General features: G+C 52.0%; 2 protein-coding genes across 4 annotated transcripts in view; one reads left to right on the top strand and one right to left on the bottom strand.

Moving 5' to 3' along the window:
• Nucleotides 1–6,690, top strand: part of KCNC1 (potassium voltage-gated channel subfamily C member 1) — a 43,562-nt gene extending 36,872 nt beyond the window's left edge. Inside the window, exons 3-4 of the mRNA XM_029208343.1 lie at nt 3,125–3,313; nt 5,288–6,690. Coding sequence (XP_029064176.1) covers nt 3,125–3,313; nt 5,288–5,352 — 254 coding nt within the window. The 3' untranslated portion in view covers nt 5,353–6,690. The remainder of the gene's footprint in view (nt 1–3,124; nt 3,314–5,287) is intronic.
• Nucleotides 6,691–11,512: 4,822 nt separating this feature from the next.
• SERGEF (secretion regulating guanine nucleotide exchange factor) overlaps nt 11,513–19,517 on the bottom strand; it is a 219,028-nt gene continuing 211,023 nt past the window's right edge. For all 3 annotated transcript variants that reach the window (XM_029207459.1, XM_029207457.1, XM_029207458.1), the window contains one exon: nt 11,513–11,908. In XM_029207459.1, the coding sequence (XP_029063292.1) occupies nt 11,565–11,908 (344 nt within the window). In that variant the 3' untranslated portion in view covers nt 11,513–11,564. The remainder of the gene's footprint in view (nt 11,909–19,517) is intronic.

Consider the following 19,517-nt stretch of genomic DNA (forward strand, 5'->3'; position numbering starts at 1 on the left):
CTCTCTCTTTCTCTCTCTCCACTAATCATGTTTCTCTCTCTCTCTCCTCGTTTTGTTGCATGACCTGTGCCGGTTCTCGTGATTGTACTCTGCTCGTGTCTCTCACAGACTGTCCCCAGTTAGCCTGGGACTTTTTCCCTGAGCCCCAGGCTGGGCAGCCCCCTCGGGGCTAAACCAGAGGAAATTCCCAGCCACCCCTCCCACCCCGCCCCAGCCCTGCGTGCGCCCCTGGCGCGCCCACTGCCGGTGTGAGCAGTAAGTACCTCGGCGGTGCCTGGAGACCAGGGCACAGGAGCCAGCGTGCTGGCTCAGGGCCGGACATCGGGTTCTCCTTGCTCCAAAGTTTAAAAAAAAAATGACCCTCTCGCGGACGCTCATCTCTCAGCCCATTTCAAAGCCTGGAAACCATCTTCGTGAGATGCTGCCCATGCTGCCATTTCATCATCACAGGCCCTCGGGTCTAGTGGGGGCCAAGGGGCCCTGGGCCAGGGGACGCAGGGCTTCCAGCCTCCTGGGGAGCAGCTGGGAGCCGAGGGGCCTGGTGGCCATCTCATCTAAAGGACGGGGTGGGGGCAGGAGGGTGGGGAGTCTTGGGTGGGCTGGCACCTCTGGCCTTTTCCATGGCTTTCCCAGGTTTGGAGAACTGCCCCCCCTTGGGTGGTCTCTCTTCCAGCCCCCCTCTGGAGTTGGGAAGGGAGAATGTTCCCAGTTTCTGAGAGCTCACCAAACTGCAGATTAGCCAGCAGCCCAGGGAGGCTTGCTCCTTCACTGAGAGGGACATAAACACTGCCCCCACCACCAGCCCTCAGGCACAGCCCCTTCTCAAAGGCCATGGTTGGGAGAAGAAGCAGGCTCCAGGGAGGGAAGGGTGTCCAGTTCACATCCACCCAGGGATCCCTGATGGCTGCCCCCTGGCCGGACCCCTACAGGAAACCAGCCTCAACTTTGGGTCCTCTAAATGCTGTGGGAGCTGGCTGCTCCAGGGGCACAGTGCTGGGGGGCAGAGTCAGATGAGGGGTCTCAGGCTCCACCACCTACCTCTGACCCACCCCTGGGTAAACCCTGCAGGCTATAGATACCTCCACTGACAGACGATGGCCAGTAGAGAGACAGCAAGTCCCGGCTCCCCTCCCAGACGGAGATGCTGCCTGGTAGGACTCGCTGTTTTCCCCTTGAGGAAACTGTGTGCAGGGTACTGTGGGCCCCAACTTCTGCCCCCTCATCTACAACCTCCTCCCTTAAACTTCCCTGCCTTCTCCCCAGAGACCCTTGGGAGGGAAGACGGGACAGCCAGACTGGGAGGCAGAACCGGGCTTGTCTGTGCGCACACGTGTGTGCCCTCAGACACACCCCAAGTGCTAGGCAGCCCCCAGACCCCAGAGAGGCCCCAGCCCGAGTCACGTGGTATCAGAGTTACCTTGGTAACTGGCCTTTCTGGTTCAGAGTAAATTGGGGAGTGAAGCCCCTGGGATTTGTCAAGAAACGCACTGTACGTGAAATGCTTTGCCATCTTGTACGACAGACTTTTTTTTTAAGTTCCAAAATTATGATGGGATTTTTTTTTTTTGGATTTGCTTTACGAATAAACCTGATTGGTCCATTTCTCTTTTGACTGCCTGCCTCTTTGTAGTGACATGATATGTACACGGGCCGTGATCCCACCCGCGGGCACGCTGAGTGTGTGCACACGGAGAAGGATCACTTCTGCGTGTAGTTACATGATGTGAACAGGGTCATGGAAGAGGGTCAAATCGGGTGGAGACTGTCTCCAGCTTTTTGCCCCTCTTTAGTCTTTCAGAGGGCCTCCCCGTGTGGTCACGCCCCTGTGGGGTCTGTCTTCCCTTGAGGCTGTCACCCTAGAGGGAGTATTTGAGGAAACCACAGTGCCCACCCTGGAGACCGAGTCGGCGCCACCTTGGCCAGGAAGAGTCTGCTTAGAGAGCAGAGAGCGTGGGGCAGGCTCAGTCCCCGAGAGTGATGGGCGGGGACAGAGGCCGACGGAGCTACCTCTACCAGCTCCAGAGGCTATCACGGCGCTGCTCCTGGACTTGGGAGAGGGAGAGCTCCCTGCTCTGGCCATGCTTCACCCTCACCAAATGTGCCCCAAACTTCCTCCCAGGTTCCTTCTCAGGCTACTGCAGAGGCCAAGACTCGTCTTTCCCACCCGAGTCCATCAGCCACTGTTGTCTTTACACATCCATTTGCTCTGCTTTGCGGGGGTTGCTGCCGAGAGGAGACAGAGGAATGGGAGCCCCTCCCAAATCCTGGCCGCTGTCACTGCCTCATGCCTACATTCCTGTTGCGCCTGTGCAAGCTGACTAGGACTGCTTGGGGCAGAGCGGGGTGGAAGACACTGGCTTGGTCTGTGTGGCGATCAGAGTGGACTGAGTGACCAGCTTAAGTCTGTGTGGGGATGGAGCAGATTGAGTGGTCATACTGGGTCTGCATGGGGGACCAGGAGACTGTGTGACCAGGCCTAGTCTGTATGGGGGATGGAGCATACAGAGTAACCAGATTGGGTCCATATGGGGGGATTGAGTGATCAGATAGGGTGTGGAGGGGAACAGTGTGAAGCGAGTGACCAGAGGGGATCCAAATGGGGCCTGGTGTAGAGCCGATCGACGGGGTCTGGATGGGGCCAGGGATGCCTGAGCAGCCAGCTTGGATGTGGATGGGAGGCAGCAGGGCTCTGGTTGGCAGCGGAGGGGTCAGAAAAGGCTGCCTCTCTGAGTAGGAGTGTTTCTGCGTGTCTGTCTGTCTTCTCCCTGAGCTCTGTGTCTGGCCCTCTACCCATGACTGCATCCACACCATCCCGTCTCATCGGCCCCGCCTTGGACCTGGGGCCCGGCCCCCAGCACTGCGCTTGCTGGGCCCATCACCAACTCATCTTTTTGCAAACTTTGAGCAAACCCAGGAACCCTCCTCCCCAGCACTGTGGGCAGCCCAAGGGCTGCCTGAATGAGCCGGGGACCCCCAGCCTTGTGCCTCCCTCCATGGCCTGCTCGCTTTTCCATCCTCAGTTACCGGCTGCCCTTTGCCGATGCCCTACTTCTGGCCTGTTCCCCCCCCCTCCCCCACTAAACAGTTTTCAGTGTCTCAATAGCTTCTGCTTATATGTTTGAAGATTCCAAACTGAATGGGGAGGTGGCGAAGGCCGCGCTGGCGAACGAAGACTGCCCCCACATAGACCAGGCCCTCACTCCCGATGAGGGCCTGCCCTTTACGCGCTCGGGCACCCGCGAGAGATACGGACCCTGCTTCCTCTTATCAACCGGGGAGTACGCGTGCCCACCTGGTGGAGGAGTGAGAAAGGGTATGTAGAGGAGGCTGCCTGGCACCCCTGCAGATGGGTGGGCGGGGCGGCGGGCAAGGGGCGCTGAGGGGCCGGCAGGCACACTGAGGGGGGCAAGGAGCCCCAGGGTCGGCCCCCGGAGGTCTGAGTCCCAATGTTGTAAGTGGGATGGCAGGCTGGCGGAGAGAACCGGAGGTCCAGGCAGCTGTGGGTTGGAACTGAGCTGAGGGGTAGGAAGGGACTTGGAGACAGGCTGGACAACTACAGCCCCCAAGGCAGAGGGGTACCTGGGGATGTGGGAGGAGCCTCAACTCCCCCAGGCTGCTCTGGCAGATGGCAGGTCAGACCCCAAAAGTAAAGTGATCTCCCCTGTCCCTTGGTTGAGGAGGGCGACGGGGTGGGCCTGGTCTGACCAGGACCCTGTGGGCTTAGCCAACCAAGATCCATGTTCTGAAAGTGGCATCCTTTAAAGAGAATCCACAGACCAGTGGGAGGGGAGGCATGAAGAGAAAGGTAGCTCAGGGCTTGGAGGTGAGGCCAGTGTCCTTGCAGAGGTAAGGTATGTGCCAGTCAGAATACTGCTAGTGGCAGACAGAGAACTTGCCAAGAGAAGGTGGTTACGGAGGACTCTGTGCAACCCCTTCTGTCCCCAGCGCCTGTCAGCCATGGCCCTGGGTGTGGTCAGCGCCCCCTTGTGGTTGGTGAAGGCTGAGCCCCGTGGCGGTCTCTGCTCAAAGTCTCCTTGGATCGGACCCTTGTCTTAGGCTGACCCCCTGGGGAAAAGGCTTCCACTAGCGCTTGAGCATGGGCTGCGGAGAGGCTTGGGGTGGGGGCCCAGCGCACCTTAGCTCCATGCTCCAGGCACTGGCCAGGGCCTGGAAGGCAGAGGAAGCCATCCTCGGCACAGCGGACTGGCTGGGCGGCTCATGCATGTCGGGAAGCAGCTCACAGGCTCACACGGGGTGCATGCTGACCGGGGTGAGCAGGCTGGGCCAGATAGTTGGTTTTTTAGAACAACAGTTGGTGTAGCCGGTGGCCATTCACAACTGCTCCAGTATTTGAAATGGTTCAACAATATGCAAGGAGAAAGCATAGAACTCAGAATAAAGGGCAAACCCGGAAGAGGAGAGGCAGCCCACAGGGAGACGGGGGAAGTCCTTCTGGTCACTGGTGCTTAGTGTGCTCACCCGATCCAGGCTGGTCCCTGCTTCCTTGCCCGGCCTGGAGGTGCCTTGGACCCCAGTGCGGCATACCACCCCCCGCATGGTGCTGCATGGCAAGGGGGCTGCTGGCCCCGGGGGCGGGCCCCATCCTTGGCCTTCCATGGATAGGCCTGATGCTCCCCTTCACAACTGGCTTTTTCCCAAGTGGAGGCTCTAGAAAGCCAGGAACTGGGCAGCCCAGGGGGTTTCAGGGGATGGCAGGTAGACCATTCCCAGTGGCTGTGCTCTGCCCGGTAAGGTCTCGTGGGCTGCCTGTCTCCTTCATCTTGAATGTTGGATTAATCTGTGTGGCCTAAAAGAGCAGACAGGAGAGACTCTTTACTGGGCTTCCAGAAGCCCAGGCTGTGTGGGACAGAAGCAGCCTGTAGTGGCCAGGGAGTCCAGTGGCAACCACTGTCCACAGGTGGTACCCACTCCGCAGTCCCACAGAGGTACCAAGGGTGAAGTGCCCCCACCAGCATCAACCCGGCCCCGCTCTCATGGAGTCATGACAGCCGCCGAGGACTTGCCTTTCTCAGGATGATTCCAGGCCGTAAGCCATGTGCAGGGTAGAGAAGAGTTAGGAGCTTAACCCGTTCCCCCAGGAGGGAGAGAAAGAGGCGTGCTAGGCTGGCTCACTGCATGGGAGAACCAAGCCAGCTGGAGAAGAATCTGCCTGCCTCTGCATGCGGCTGTTCTGTCTGTCCTCCTCCTTCCGTAAAAACTAAGTACCAAGCGGGATGGGAAAGCCAAGAAGAGAAGCTCAAGTGTTAATTGTATTCTTTACATACAGATCTTTGCAAAGAAAGCCCTGTCATTGCTAAGTATATGCCGACAGAGGCTGTGAGAGTGACTTGACCAGGCGGCTTGGCCCAGGACACTGGTGGCTATTAAGCATCTGGGTGGACCTGCAGCCCCTCCTCACCCTCGGACAGAGTAAATTCACGCCATGCAGGTTTGCCGGACGAGTCCGAGTGGCCCAGGCCTTGTACTAGGACGGACGTAGCTTTTCTACGGCCAAATGGTAACTGACTGTAGAGGATTTGTTTTCCTTCTTTTCATTTTTTAAAAATTTTATTTTATTCGGGGAAGGGGTGGGATGGAAGGGTTCCTTAGCATGACTTGCATGAAGTTCAACAGAAAAACCCAGCAATCCAAACCCACCAATCCCCTGCAACTGTATGATTACCCTAAACCACGACAACAACGAAGAGAAACAAGCAAGAGTCCTCTATTTTCTTTCAAAGCGCTTTCCTTTTATACATGTTGTTGGAGCCAAACTGTAAATGGCATTTGGTAGAAACCTGTACGTTTTGGGGGGGAATGGAGCGGGGGGGCGGGAAGGGGTGGGGATGGGGAACGGATTGCTTCCCTTTTTGTACACAAGATTGAAATGGAGAGTAAAGGTTCCCAAAAGGGCAGTTGGTCAGTCATCGGTCATATTGACCTCCCCTTCATAGTTCATCTCTCACGCGGAAACTGAGAACTTTGCTCCAAATAGAATTGTGGAAACACACTGCCGCCTTCTTCCCTCTGTTTGGCATGCTTGCGACCCAGCGGACGTCTCCCCAAGACCCCTGACAGCGGCTAGTCTAGGTTGATTCGATCATCTTAGCGGTGTGTAGATTCAGTGCGACCAACTTTCATAACAAATTGTTCATAGTAGATAATCAACACCTTATGGATTTTCCAAGCGTTCCTTCAGAGCACCAAAAAGATCAGGACCGCGGGAGGGCTGGTCCTCCTCCACCTTGATTAAGGCACAACCCGGCATTGTATGCAATTTAGTACTTCAGAGTAAAGAACTGCATGCCCAATGTTATGCAAAGCGATCCTAGCATGAAATAAATTTTGTGTCATGGTTTCTGTATAGTCTAAAGCAGATTTGTTTTCCTGAAGCAATCGGAGGTTTGCAGAGACACGCTTCTGCATCTCGAATAAATATAGTATTTCCCCAACAGAAACAGAGGACAGTAGCTTGGCTTTGGTCTGATTCTAAAATTAGTGGTGGGGTAAGGGGTGGGGAAGGATGATATTTTTGAAAAACACATGCTTGAGATGAAAAAAAAAATGCAACATCTCAAGCTCTCACTGCAGCTCGCAACATTTCCTGGAAAGAGAGCAATGCTGCTTTAGTTCAACACCCTCCCGTCCCTGGGCCCTGGCCCTCAATAATAAACAGCTGACATTGGAGATGAAGCATGGATTTGGGTTTTTATTGCCTTTGGCAGTGTCGCGATTCAGTTCTGGGCCCCTGGTCAGGCCCTCTGTGGCTGGGCTGGGGTGAGCCTGAGCCCTGGCTCCTCTGATCTCAGGGACCCACCGAAGGTGCTGGCTCTCCTCTCACTGGGGGAAAGCCAGGACCGCCACCTGCCCCCCAACCTGCAGATCCTGTTGGGTGGGGAGAGGGAGGCAGCTCTCAGAAGGTATCAGTCAAAAATGGCACTAAGACGAGCCCATCCTCTAGGGGGTTCACCAATACGGAAACTTCTCCGTGGATCCATGCCATATTCATGACTCCTTGAATCTGGTTTTGTTGGAGCTCCCAGCTCCCGCCCCCGCCACTGCCCCTCATGCAGACCATGGTCACCTCCCTCCTAGGGCCATTCTTGAATCTGATGGAGCCAGAGGCAGGGGTCTGACTGGTCCGGGTGCCCTATCCAGCTGAACCCTTGCTGGGCCCAGTCTGGTGGTCACCTCATCACATACCCCTCCCTCAGCCTGAGGCATCTTGGAAGGGGTGGAGCCCTCTCCTAGGGATGCTGATTTGCTTGGGTTGTTCACTTGGCTTTGGCTGGGGGTAGAGTGGGGGACTGGAGTTCCAATTCTTTTCCTATCCATTCGAGAATCTCCGGTGGAAAGTCCCTAATGGTCATGGCACTCCACCTCTGAGCATTTTACAGATGAGGAACTGAGGCCCAGAGGGGAGTGATCTGACCAGGGACACAAACAAATGGGGGTCAGTTTCCCCTGGATTTCCGTTCCCTGATGCCTCCCAGCATGGCCAAGACAACGATCATATGGGTGGGTGGGAGGCTGAAGGTGGGTGTCGAATTCTCACCCAATAGTTTCTCACCCCTCTAAGCATTTACCTCACCAATGTGGGGTGGGGATCAGTGGAGCAGTGAGCATGGCAAGGCCTCTGCCCACGGGTTATGCAGCCGAAGAGCTGCCAGATCCACACCATGTATATAACAGCCATTCATAAGCATCAGGATGTAGAAGCCAAGTAGCCTCAGCGGCTGCAGGGAGAGCAGAGTTCCCTCTCGCCCTGGAAGAAGTGCCTCTGGTGGACTCAAGTGGGACTTGACACGTGGCTGTTTGGAATAGGGATTTTCAGGGACACAGCAGCTAACGGGGAACAGGGATTAACATACATTGAGCTTCTGCCATGTGCAGGGCATCTGAGACAAGTGGTCTGATGACGACCCACAGTAATTCAACATGCTCATCTTAGAGGCAAGAGAACAGGCGCAGAGAAGTAAACAGCTCAAAGCCACACGGCTAATGAATGATGAAGCCAAGATTTTAACCCAGGTGGTCTGACTCCAGAGCTCAGGTGAATCTGTCTCAAGCTAATTGAGGCCTTGCTGGGGCTGGAGATGGAATTGATTGGAACACCGGTCCTGAATCCCAGGGCCCTCAGGCCATGGGTATGACCGAAGGCCCACTGACACACTGCTCTGAGCCTTCCACGCACACATCTGGCCACCTCAATTTTCTGCATAAACACCTGTTGCCCTAAGAATGAAGTCAGAGCTCCTTAAATTGGCTAGCAAGGCCCCCCGGCTCTCCTCTCCCAACTCTCACCTCTCCGTGCTCTGGCCGCTGGGAAATTCGAACCCTGCCGCAGTTATATGTGTGCCCCTTAGGACCTGGAACCCCATCCCATTTCCTGACTCACTGTCTACCTCCCAACTTCAGTTTCTCACTAAGTCACTTCACTCAGAAGTGGTGGATGGTGATGGAGGGCTTTCTCTGAGCCCCAGGCCTGGATTCACCATTCTCAAGCACAGCCTCATCGAATTTTGGCCTGATGGTCCACTGGGACTGAAGGTGGTAGGGCGTCAAGGGAAGCCGGAGTGCCTGCAATGGGAGACTGTGTGTGGTAGGTTAGAATGTAAACATCCTGCTCACGCCTGGTACGTGGCTGCCCTTCGACAATCACTGCAGGGGCTGCGGGCCCAAGACCTATGAGCACACGATGGGGTCTCACTCCCCTCTCCTTTTCCCTTCCCTTGTTCTCATGGGGTGTGGCGGGGGCGGGGTGAGGGATATGAAGGCCAATCAACTTAGTCTATAGGGAAAAAAAGTCATTCTTAGAAATGAGTGGGCATTTTCTCATTAGCTAATCACTGTCAAATGGTTGTGCTATCCACAGCATAGTTATCAAACATCTGTAAGAAATGAAAGCAGAGGGTGGGTAGGGGTGAGGGGATTGCAGAACCCACTCGTTTAGCCTCCTCACCTATGGTGACCCTAACATGCTTATTGGGTACTTTCTCTGTCCCAGGACCTGTCCTTAATGAAGGGATTCCAGAATTGGCCAAGACCTGGTCCCTTGCTCTTGAAGAGCTCAGAATCTAGTGGAAATGAGGGGCTTGGACATCTACAAGTCTGAGAATAACCAGTAGGGTTCAAAGGGTCCAGAAGAGAGTCTGGGAGACACTGTCAACAGACCCGCACCCCACTGGCGCTTTCAGGCACTCATCAATCTGGCCAGTGAACTGACGCACAGAAGCCCGTCCGCCACTGTTAGGGAGGGAGAAATGGAGGAACTGGAGGGGACTGGACAGTCTGTGGAGTCATCCGGTGCCAAGAGCCATTCACTCTTGCGTGCATGGATTAGCTGGGTTCCACATGCTTCTAAGAAGGGTCTGGCTCAGGTTCCGAGCAAGGCTCTGAGATTTAGGGCTGAGGCACCACCTCACCACCCTGTTTCAGGCTGGGAAGGAGCCCCGAGACACTTTCTTGCGCCCACAGGGAAGCCTTGGGAGGGGCATTAGAGCTCAGCAGCAGAGGACTTGGGATTTGGGTTTCTTCCAGCAAGTGCTGAAAGAGGTAGGGGGAACTCTGCACGGCCATGCAGTGAGAGTGTGCGCTCCTCGGGAGTGTAAACCCTGTCTGGGAGGTATGGGCCTGAGGACTTCCCCACGTGGGGTGGCCTTCCAGTGCAGACCACCCAGTCTGTAGGACAGTGGGTGGTGGCCAGTAATGGTGGACTTGCTCCAGTCTGGGTCATCTCTGGGCCATCCAATTACTCCATCTCTGAAGGCTTGGTCACCTTGGCAAGACCAGCTCAGAGCGCACAGAGATGTCCTTCCTTCCATTCTGGAAGTGCTTTAGAGGCTGTACTGGCCTCTGCTGGTTCTGGGAGATGGGGGGACAAAGGGCTTTGCTGGCCAGGGCAGCAATGTTTCTAGGGTACAATACTGGGAGCAGGACTCCACGTACTGGTGTTCAAGGTCAGCCAGTGGCCGTGGGTGGTCTCTAGGTGCAGGCCTGGGGAGCTCAGGATGGCCCTAATCCCCAGTTTCCTGAGTCGAACCCCCACTGGTCCCAGGGCCACCCCTTGTCTTCCCCCCTTGTCTGGCTCGAGGCCCTGGATGGGTCACCTCCCAATCAGGACCCTGGGCCAGGAGTGAGGTGTATGGCCTTGACATGGTCCCTTCCCCTTTTTAGGCCTCTGTTTTCCCACATGAACAATGAAAACGTTGGATAAGATCAGTGGTTTTAAAACTTTCTCAAGGACCGCTTTGTCAAGTGAAATCTTAAGTGAAGCCTGATATACACTGTAAATTGAAATGAGGCTGCTGTGAATAAGGTGGAGGGTGGGGACCCAGACCTCTGTCTACTTGGCCTTCTTTTCCCCACAGCCCACAAGGTGGCCACTGAGTTCTCAGGAGAATGCTGTCAGTCTCAGGAGACTGCTAGGGTTCTAGAATGCAGTTTGACGGCCACTAGGCTAGAAGGTCATTACAGGTCCTCCATGTGTACATGGAGTCCTGGGGTTTCATAACATCCTCAAGCCCTTGGAGCCTAGTGCTCCCAGATCCAAACGCTCTCCTGAGTCAGAGGGAGGTGGTGTGGGACACGCCACAACCCTGGCTGGCTAGCTGGAGACACTGCCACTCAGTCCTCTGGGGAAAGCCACTTTCTGAGGCCCTCTGGCCAAAGGCCTGCTGCCAGCCACAGCAGAGAGCAAGCTGCTATGTCCCCCAGAGCCATAGCTGCCACCCGGGGAAGCCTGAGGCCTGGGGTCTGGCCTGCTCCCCATTTCACGTGAGGGCCCTCCTCCTGCAGAGGCCAGGGCCTGGGGGCAGATGTCAGGGGTCAGGGTCTTTCCCTGAAGAAGCCCCTTCCCACGCTGTGTCTGTCCCTCACCCGAAACTACAGCTTGGCAATTACAGTCACACAGACTAGCTCCAGAGTCCTTCCTGGCTCAGATGAAGACATTGATCTTGGGAGTTTCATTGGTTCTAGATTCCTTTGTTTGTCCCAGGGGTCTCCTCTGCCCGGTCTTTCCAGAAGTTTTGTCTCTTCCTCCACTTACTCAACTATACTTCCTCCACCCCCCACCCTCCCTCCAGAGCCTTCTTCCTTGGTCCTAGTCACCAAGACAAGAACTCCTTCCTGTCCAAGTAACCAGCCACCTGATCAGGGTTCCTCGATATACTTGAACCAGCAAACTACATGCTCTGGGTGCTGAGAATGAAACCCCAGGAGAGGCCTGTGGCTGCCCTAAGCATAGCCTATAGGAACCTTTGTCTTGCTGAATCAAAGCCTGCTGGGGCAAAACAACCACTGGGGACAGAGCTGGGCTTTCTGTCCTCACCAGCTAGGGACAGGCTGGAGCCTTCCTCTGCTTCCCATGTCCTTGGGTGAGGACTGAACCCTCATTCTCACATGCTGGGCAGAAAGGATGTCCATTCCTTGAGCCCAGACACTGGGCTCCTATTGTTCCCGTCTGGTCAGCCCACCCAGAGTGCCTCCTGAATCCTTCGCAAGCCAACACCGCAACCTGACAAAGCATTTTTCTGGGGACACTTTGGGTGGGTAAAGTTGCTTTATTAAAGGGTCTCTGTCACAAGCCCCCCATTTCTGAACCTGTCAGATTGGCTTTGGGGAGAAGCTTCTGCATGTCTGTCTTTCCAGTTTCTCTCTTGGTCCATGGCTTCTTGAGATCCGGCTTCCTTGGTGGCATCTGGGAAAGGACCAGTGACCCTGGGGTGCTGGCCCAGGGCAGGGAGGGCTGGCCACTGGCAGAGGGCCAGGGAGTGGCCGGCCCCGCAGCCCACGCGGAGTCCCGACAATGACCGCAGAGCTGGCACGGGCTTTGGGGCCCAGACGTTGGCTTCGGTGCCGTCCCCGCACATGCCGTGCTCGTTCCAGCCCCAAGAGTAACACGTCCCGCCTGCGAGGGAGAGACGAGACTGCTGTAGACGTGGTTCTGGGGAACAGGGCCAAAACACTCACCCTGGGGGCGCAGGTATCACTGCAAACCCCCAGTTTACGCAGGAAGAAACCAAAGCTCAGCCACACCTGGGGGCCCGCTCGCCATCTCTGCTTCCTCCCCTGCCCTCCTAAGTCTGCTCTTTTCTTCACTCCCACCAGCCCACAACCATTCAGGTCCCAAACCTGGCTCTCCTCCGGGGCCCCTCCCTCAGTGCCACCTCCCACCCCCACACCTGCATCTCCCCCCACCACAAACACACACACACAATCCTAGACCTGCCAATTCTGCCTCTGAAAGTCTCTCAAATCCTTCCACACCTCTCCATCTCCACTGCCATCACCCTGATCCCAACCCCATTTTCCCTCATCTGGGCCACACCAGTAGCCAACTAACTGGGCTGCTTGCCGCAACTCTGATCTTCAAAGAGCATCAAAACAATCTCTGAGGATGCAGATCTAACCAGGTCACTCCCCTGCTTCAACCCTTCACTGAGTTCCCCCCACCCTTAAAGGCCTTTCCTTGCCTGTGAGGCCCTGAGTGATCTGGCTCCGGACCAGCCTGCTGGGGTCCCCCTGCACAACTCTCCCCACCCCACTGCATGCCAGAACCCCTGCCTTCCTTCAGTCCCTGAAATATGCCCTGTGGGGCCGGCCTTTCTCTCCAAGTCCTGGCTTTGCTGGGCTCCACAACCCCCATCCTCCAGAATCTGTTTAAATCATGCTCAGAGGCCAGATTCCCTGGCACCCGATCAACTTGGATTCTTGTCATTGCCCTTGTACTTTCCCTCATAGGCAGCGGATAGATGGTCTGGGTGGTGATGTGTTTACTATCCCCTCCTCACTAGACTGTCTGCCCTACAGTGAGAGAAGGAACACACATGTTCTGTTCACTGCCCTGTCTCTAGCACGGAGCCTGGTCCCCAGCTGCGGCTCAACAGGGGTTTGCTGACTAGATCAAAGATGGAAGAGCTCAGAGTCCTACGGCCAATCTCCAAGCCAGCATTCGAGCACAGGTCTCTCTGACAGCCTGTGATGCTCCCACCCCATCACAGCACCTCTTCCTAGGTTTTAGACCCTTTCCTGGAGTCTAACTAAACTCGCTCACACTTTTCTGTAGTTGTTTAAAAAAATTTTTTTTTCTGGATATAAAAGTAATACATCTTCATGGTAAAAAGGGGAAAAAAAAAGAAAAATATGGATAGGTGTAAAGAAAAGCAGACTTCTAGAATCTTGCCCACTGCTATGAATATTTTAGGTATCTCTTTCAAACCTTCAATCTGTGAAACTTGTAAATATTTGTGTATCTATTGTGTTGTTTTTATGCCTTAATAACACAAGCATTTCTCCATAGAACTGGGAATTGTTCAAAAAGTAAATTAAAAATAATTTGAAATTTTGAAAAAGCTCAATATGCAGAAAAGTACAAAAAATAATTTAACAGAAAGACATATTCCTCGATCAGATTCAGAACATTAGTTACCATTTTGCCATATTTGCTTCAACCTTTAAAAAAATTAATCAATTATAAAGATACAGTTTAAGACCCACCTCCCATCCTTGGCCCTCCATCCATTCCCTCCTTCCTGGAAGTAACCACTATTTGAAGTAGGTGTACATTACTTGCATGCTTGTTTTATATTTTTCTACATGTATGTGTCCTTAAATATTATATAAAAATTTTAGTTTGTTTTAAAGATTTACATAAGTAGTGTCATTCAAATATGTGTCTTCTGTTATGACCTGCTCTTTATACCATTGTTTCTGAAATCTCTCTGAGCTGATACAGATTTAGTTCATTTATTTTAACTGTGCATAGCACACATCCCATTATGCATAAATCATATTTTACTCATCCATTTCCCTTCTGATGGACAGTTCTTAAATAATGATAATTGTTGCTACTTTATTACACATTATATATTACAATATATAATATACCATAATATTTTACAACAATACTATTACTACTGTTGCTACTATAAACAACTGCAGTGAACATCCTGGAACACGTATCCTTGTACAAATTGGTGTTTGTGCACATTGATCCCTAGAAGTGTGATTGTGGCGGAATCACATGTTTACATTTACCAGGTGTGGCCAAACAGCTCTCCACCATGGCTGTAGTCCCATCATTTATGGTCCCATCAGCAACGGATATGAATTCGTTTCCCTCTATCTTTGCCTTTAGACTCTTGCTATTCTGATTAAGTACATGTGATTAATTTGCATTTTCTTGACTACTAGTGAGATGGAGCATGTCTTTATGTTACTAGCCCTAAATTGCTTTTTCTATGAATTGCGTGTTTACATTCTTTGCCTGTTTTGCTCTGTTTGCCTTTTTCTTACTGATTTATAAGTATTCTTTGTATATTCTTTTGTTTATATAATTGTTATAAGCATTGCAAGTGTCTTCTCCCAGGAGTCTGTGGTGTCTCTTCACTTTGTTTATGGTCTCTTTTGTTGTCCAGATTTATGTAAAATGACTGCCTAATTGCCCATTATGGAGATTAAACAATTTCCTTAACCTGTATCCCATTATCAGATAGATAGGCTGTTTCTAATTTTTCATTATTTTATATAACATTTCTATGAACATCTTTGTGCATGAATCTTTGTCTACATCTCTATTTTCTCAAATTAGATTCTTAGAATGGGAATTCCTGGTCAAATGGTATGGACATTTTTGAGATTCCTGAGTATTGTTTTGAGTACTGCCAGAATACTTTGCAGAAAGGCCACTTGAATACAACTACAACAATCTGTGGGACTCTGTACCACTCCAGCATTGCCAGTATTCATTAGTTATTAAAGTATTTAAAACCCTTTTCTAATTTGAAGACAAAAACGGTATCTCATTTTTATTTGTACTTTTCTGATTCCCACAGAAATTGAAAAGTAATTCTTATTTTCCTCACATATTTGAATTTCCTCTTTTGTGTATTGTCTGCTTAATATATTTTTCCTGTTTCATATAGAAGAGTTTAAGTGCTCAGACCCAAGATCCAGATGGCCTGGGTTCAATCCCATCTTCTCCATTTATTAGCCGTGACCTTGGGCAAGTTACTTAGCTTCTCTGAGCCTCAGTCCCCTCATCTGTTAAATGGGGATAATAATAGTACCTTTATCATAAAGGTTATAAATATTTATTCATTTATAAGGATTAAATGAGCAAGTATATATAAAATACATAGTATAGTAGTCCACCCTTTTGTGCAGGGGACACTTTCCAAGACCCCCAGTGGATGCCTGAAACCATGGAGAGTACCAAATTCCATGTATGCTGGTTTTTCCTGTACTCATGGGCATGTAGCATGTACAGTGTGGATGGGCTGGACAAAGGGCTGATTTACATCCTGGGTGGGATGGAGCACAACAGAGCAAGATTTCATTACACTACTTGGAATGGCACACAATTTAAAAGAGTTGTTTATTGCTGGAATTTTCCACTTAATATTGTCTGACTGTGGTTGACAGTGGGGTAACTGAAACCGCTGAAAGCAACACTGCGGATAAGGGGGCACTACTGTCCTAAATGAAAATTTGCTGTTGTTGTTGTTCTCAAGAGCCTTATTGTTTTAAAGATTTTTATTTTAAGAATATTAATTCTATGCCATATCTGGCAGAACTATTTTTTCTCAGTTTGATTTAAAATTTTGTTTTAGGTCTTTTGATGTAAAACATAAATTTTATGGTTCTAGGTAGTACGATTTCTTGTTTTTTTATGTTATCATTTCTTCCATAGTTTGTAAGAATTGAAAGCCTATCCCTATCCAGATCAGAAAATATTCTTTTGACTTTTTTCAATGATCTGAGTTTCTTAAAAAATCTTTACATTTCACTCATTAACCACTGAAAATCTGTTTTGCAGACCGCTCTTTCACAGAGGGAGGCTGGCTTGCCCAGGATTACCCTTCTCTTTCCTTTTCCCTGGTAGGAAGGCAATCATTAGCCAAAAGCTTGGGCTTGGGGAAACACAGATGTCTGCCTGTTTGGCACATGAATGAGGAAATGCACACAGAGAGGATGAACCCCAGGCCACAAGTCCTGCAGTTAAGCAGGAGTTTCAGCCAGGTGGATCTGAAGCATGAGGTGGAGAATGGAACAGGCTTGGTACCTGCGGGCCTAGCTCGGCACCTGGCATGGGCTTTGCGCCCAGCCCTGGTGAGTGGCACCAGCTGACGGTCAGCAGGAATGGGGGTGGGAGGAAGGCAGCGCTGACCTACCAGCAGGACGCGGCACAACGGGCAGCTGGCAGGTCCCTCTCCTCCTGCCAAAGGAAACGCTCTAAAGAAGCCTGTTTGGGGCCGGGGTAGCCCACTGGGTTGAGAAGCCTGGCAAAGGCTCAGATACAGTTTCCTCCAGTACTTCCAAAGAAGCTGACTCAAGGTTAGGTGCTTTATATTCTTTGTCTCATTTAATTCTAACAACCTTGTGAGGCAGCCATGTTTTATAGATTATTCTCATTTTATAGTTAATGAAACTGAGGTGCTAGAACCCAGACAGTGTGGCTCCGGAATCTGTGCTAAACTCTGCATATTCTATACCAAGGGCTTGCCAGAGTTATTCTATAAAGGCAAACAGTAAATACTTTAGGTTCGATGGTCTCGTTCGGTCTCTGTTGCATATTCTTATTCTTTATTACAAGCCTTTAAAAATCATTCTTAGCTCGCAAGGCCGTACACAGCAGGCCCGTGGGTTGTACTCCGTCAGCCCCTGGTATATATATAATACATACTGTGGACTGTGTTATGCTGTCCTGGGTCCCACATCACCGCACAGCTGTGTGACAATGGTACGTCTGTCCCCAGCTACCTCACAGGGTTGCTAGGAGGCCTGCATGTGCTGATGTACATTTAATGCCCTGGCACAGTGCCTGACGCATGGTGACAGCTCACACCCACGTATGAAGCAGACCATGGGGAAAGGAGGAAAAGGCAAGGAAGGCCATGCTGGTGGCAAACCTTCCCAGCAGATGGGAAGGCCTAGGGTGGAATGACAAGTCAGGGGTTCCCCAACACTTTAAACAAACCTCCTATAGAAAGAAACCAGGCTGCTGAACTCGGAGAATGAAAGATGGGCCATCCCAGTAACAGAAGGACTCACACAGGACATTTTTCAGTTCTGAGCTCCTCCAGCATTTTAGAATATCTTTCAAGCACACCCCCTGTCCCTCACCCTCACTTAGGGCCACCTATTCAGCGGCACAGTGAAGATGGAAAGGCCGTCTGGACTCAGCAAGATGCTACTATGCAGGCTGTTCTCATGTAGAGGTGAGAGAAAGGAGAGCCCATGATAAGCCTCTTCCTAAGCTAACTGGAATACGGGACACCCAGTTTTCGAAACAGGTGAGTTCATGATGATTCCTGGCATGACAGAGGACTCTCTGCAGTGTGCCCGGCACTCGCCAGGTTCTTAAGGACACTGAGATCCCATCTGATTGGTCTAGATCTGTTTTACTGGCCCCGGGGCACATGGCTGAGCCTTGGGTGGAGAGCTCATAGTTACAGAGGGATTCCCTAGCCTCTTCAGAGTTTGGGCCCTTGCTCACGGGACTCAGTGGAGTTGATGCAGGCTCTGACAAGTGACAAAGCTCATGGCCCACCACACTTGCGTCAGCCTAAGAGCCCTGCAGGCAGCGGAACCTCAGGGCTGGCAGGGTCCCCAGCACAGGCTGGACACAGTACCCAAATCTGTTCAGGTCTTGTGGCACCTGCTTGAGCTTCTTGGCAACCTGGGTCCTCACAGGGCCTTATGGTGCTGGAACTGCAGCCCAACTCTAGGAAGGCGGCAGCGTTTCTGCTGGAGGGTCTTGCCTAGGAGGGGCAAACACCTGAGTATGTGTGACAGAAACTCCTGGTTGTCCCTGAACCACAGAATGGAGACTACATTTCCCAACCTCTGTTGCAGCAGGGCGTGGCCAATGAGATTTGAGCTGAAATGTTCTGTAGTAGCTTATGGGATCCTTCCTTCAAAGACAGATGGCATGTGCCCTTTGCCCCTTCCTCCATCCTGTCACTGGAAATGTGGATGTGATGGCTGGAGCTCTAGCTGCCATTTCTGACCATGAAGATGAGGGCTACAACCTAGGGATGGTGCTTCTCAGTTTCACATAAACGTTACCTTAATTCTCACAGCAACTCTCTGAGGTGTTCTTACCTCCATTTTACAGATGAGGAAACTAGGTTCAGAGAGGTGAAAGAACTTGTCCATGGTCATGTGGCCGCCCTAGTCAGGACTAGGATCCAGGACTCCTGAGTCTCAGGCTCCTTCACTAGTTCCAAAACGGTAATAAAGTCACCGAATACTTAGTGTATGCCAGGCCCTGTGATAAGCACTTTATACGTATTAATTCACTAAGTCCTCACAACAAGACTGTGAGGTACAGCCTAACACACCAGGGAGGTGGTATGAACTGTGCGAGGTCACATAGCTGGTGAGAAGCAGAGCTGAACTGAAACCCAGGCAGTAGGACTCCAGAACCTCTTCTGTTAATATATATTGTCCTCTCTAGCCAAACCTCTGTTCCTCAGATAATGAAGAAAAGGTAGAGAGTCATGGCGCACTTGTACAGGAACAAGGTCAGTGATGGTAGGCCAGAGCTGTAGCTGGTGAGAGAAGCACTCTGCGGAGGAGCAGAAACCCCTCCGAGCCCTTGTGAGCGCTGGGGCTGAGGCAGAGGCAGCTGCAGCAGGCCCTGCCGCACCCCACCCCCGTCCGCATCTGGTGGGGTGGGGAGAGGAGGGCGGGATGGTGCGAAAAGTTAGGCAGCCAATGGTTCACCTTGTCTCTTGCCTGTCAAGGACCTAGGCCTCACAAGGCCTCACAAGGACCTCGGGCACCAGGCAGGGCGCTCTTCTGCAACACCAAGCAGAGAGGGAGAGAGAGAAAGACAGGAGGGGTGAGGTCTGAGCGCCTCACGCAGAGGAAGTCTCTGGATTCGGGCAGGTGGTCAATGCCAGTGTGGACGGAGCTGGCCTTGGAGCCGGGCAAATTTGGAAGAAACTTCTGAGTGTCTAGCTGCCCAAGCTCATGAGTATCCCACCCTTTGGGCAGTAATTGGTGGTCCCTAGGTCCTGCTGTGAGCAAGGAATTCAGGCCTCCTGAAGTGTTTTGGGTCTAGGTGGCAACCTCAGGACAGAAAGAAGAGGTTCAGGTTCTGATCCTCTCTCGCTTAGACAATTACAAAAGCTAGTTTCTTCTGAGGTAGCTGGCCTGGGTGGGGGAAACCAGGCTGAAACACAGCATGAACTAGGTCTTCCCATGAACAATTTCCTGTCTCCCCACTACCTACAATGGGCCTCTTATCTGGCTCTCAGGGCAGCCTGTCCCTCTTGGCCGCATCACCGCTCTTTCCTCTGTTCCAGCCCCATGGGCTTGCTGCTGCTCCCTGAGTTCACCCAGGCCTTTCACACAGTCGTGATTTTGCTCAGATGAGTCCATTTATCTCATCATGTGGACGCCTCTTCTGGCTTGGGCCCTGTATGGACAAAACACCCCTAAGAGGAAAATCCAGTTTCTGCCCTGGGGCTCCCAGGCCACTAGGGTAGACAGCCATGGGGAATGACGAT

This window comes from Monodon monoceros, unplaced genomic scaffold (assembly GCF_005190385.1).
Source record: "Monodon monoceros isolate NGI ecotype Baffin Bay Population unplaced genomic scaffold, NGI_Narwhal_1 Super_Scaffold_7, whole genome shotgun sequence".
NCBI classification, from domain to species: domain Eukaryota; kingdom Metazoa; phylum Chordata; class Mammalia; order Artiodactyla; family Monodontidae; genus Monodon; species Monodon monoceros.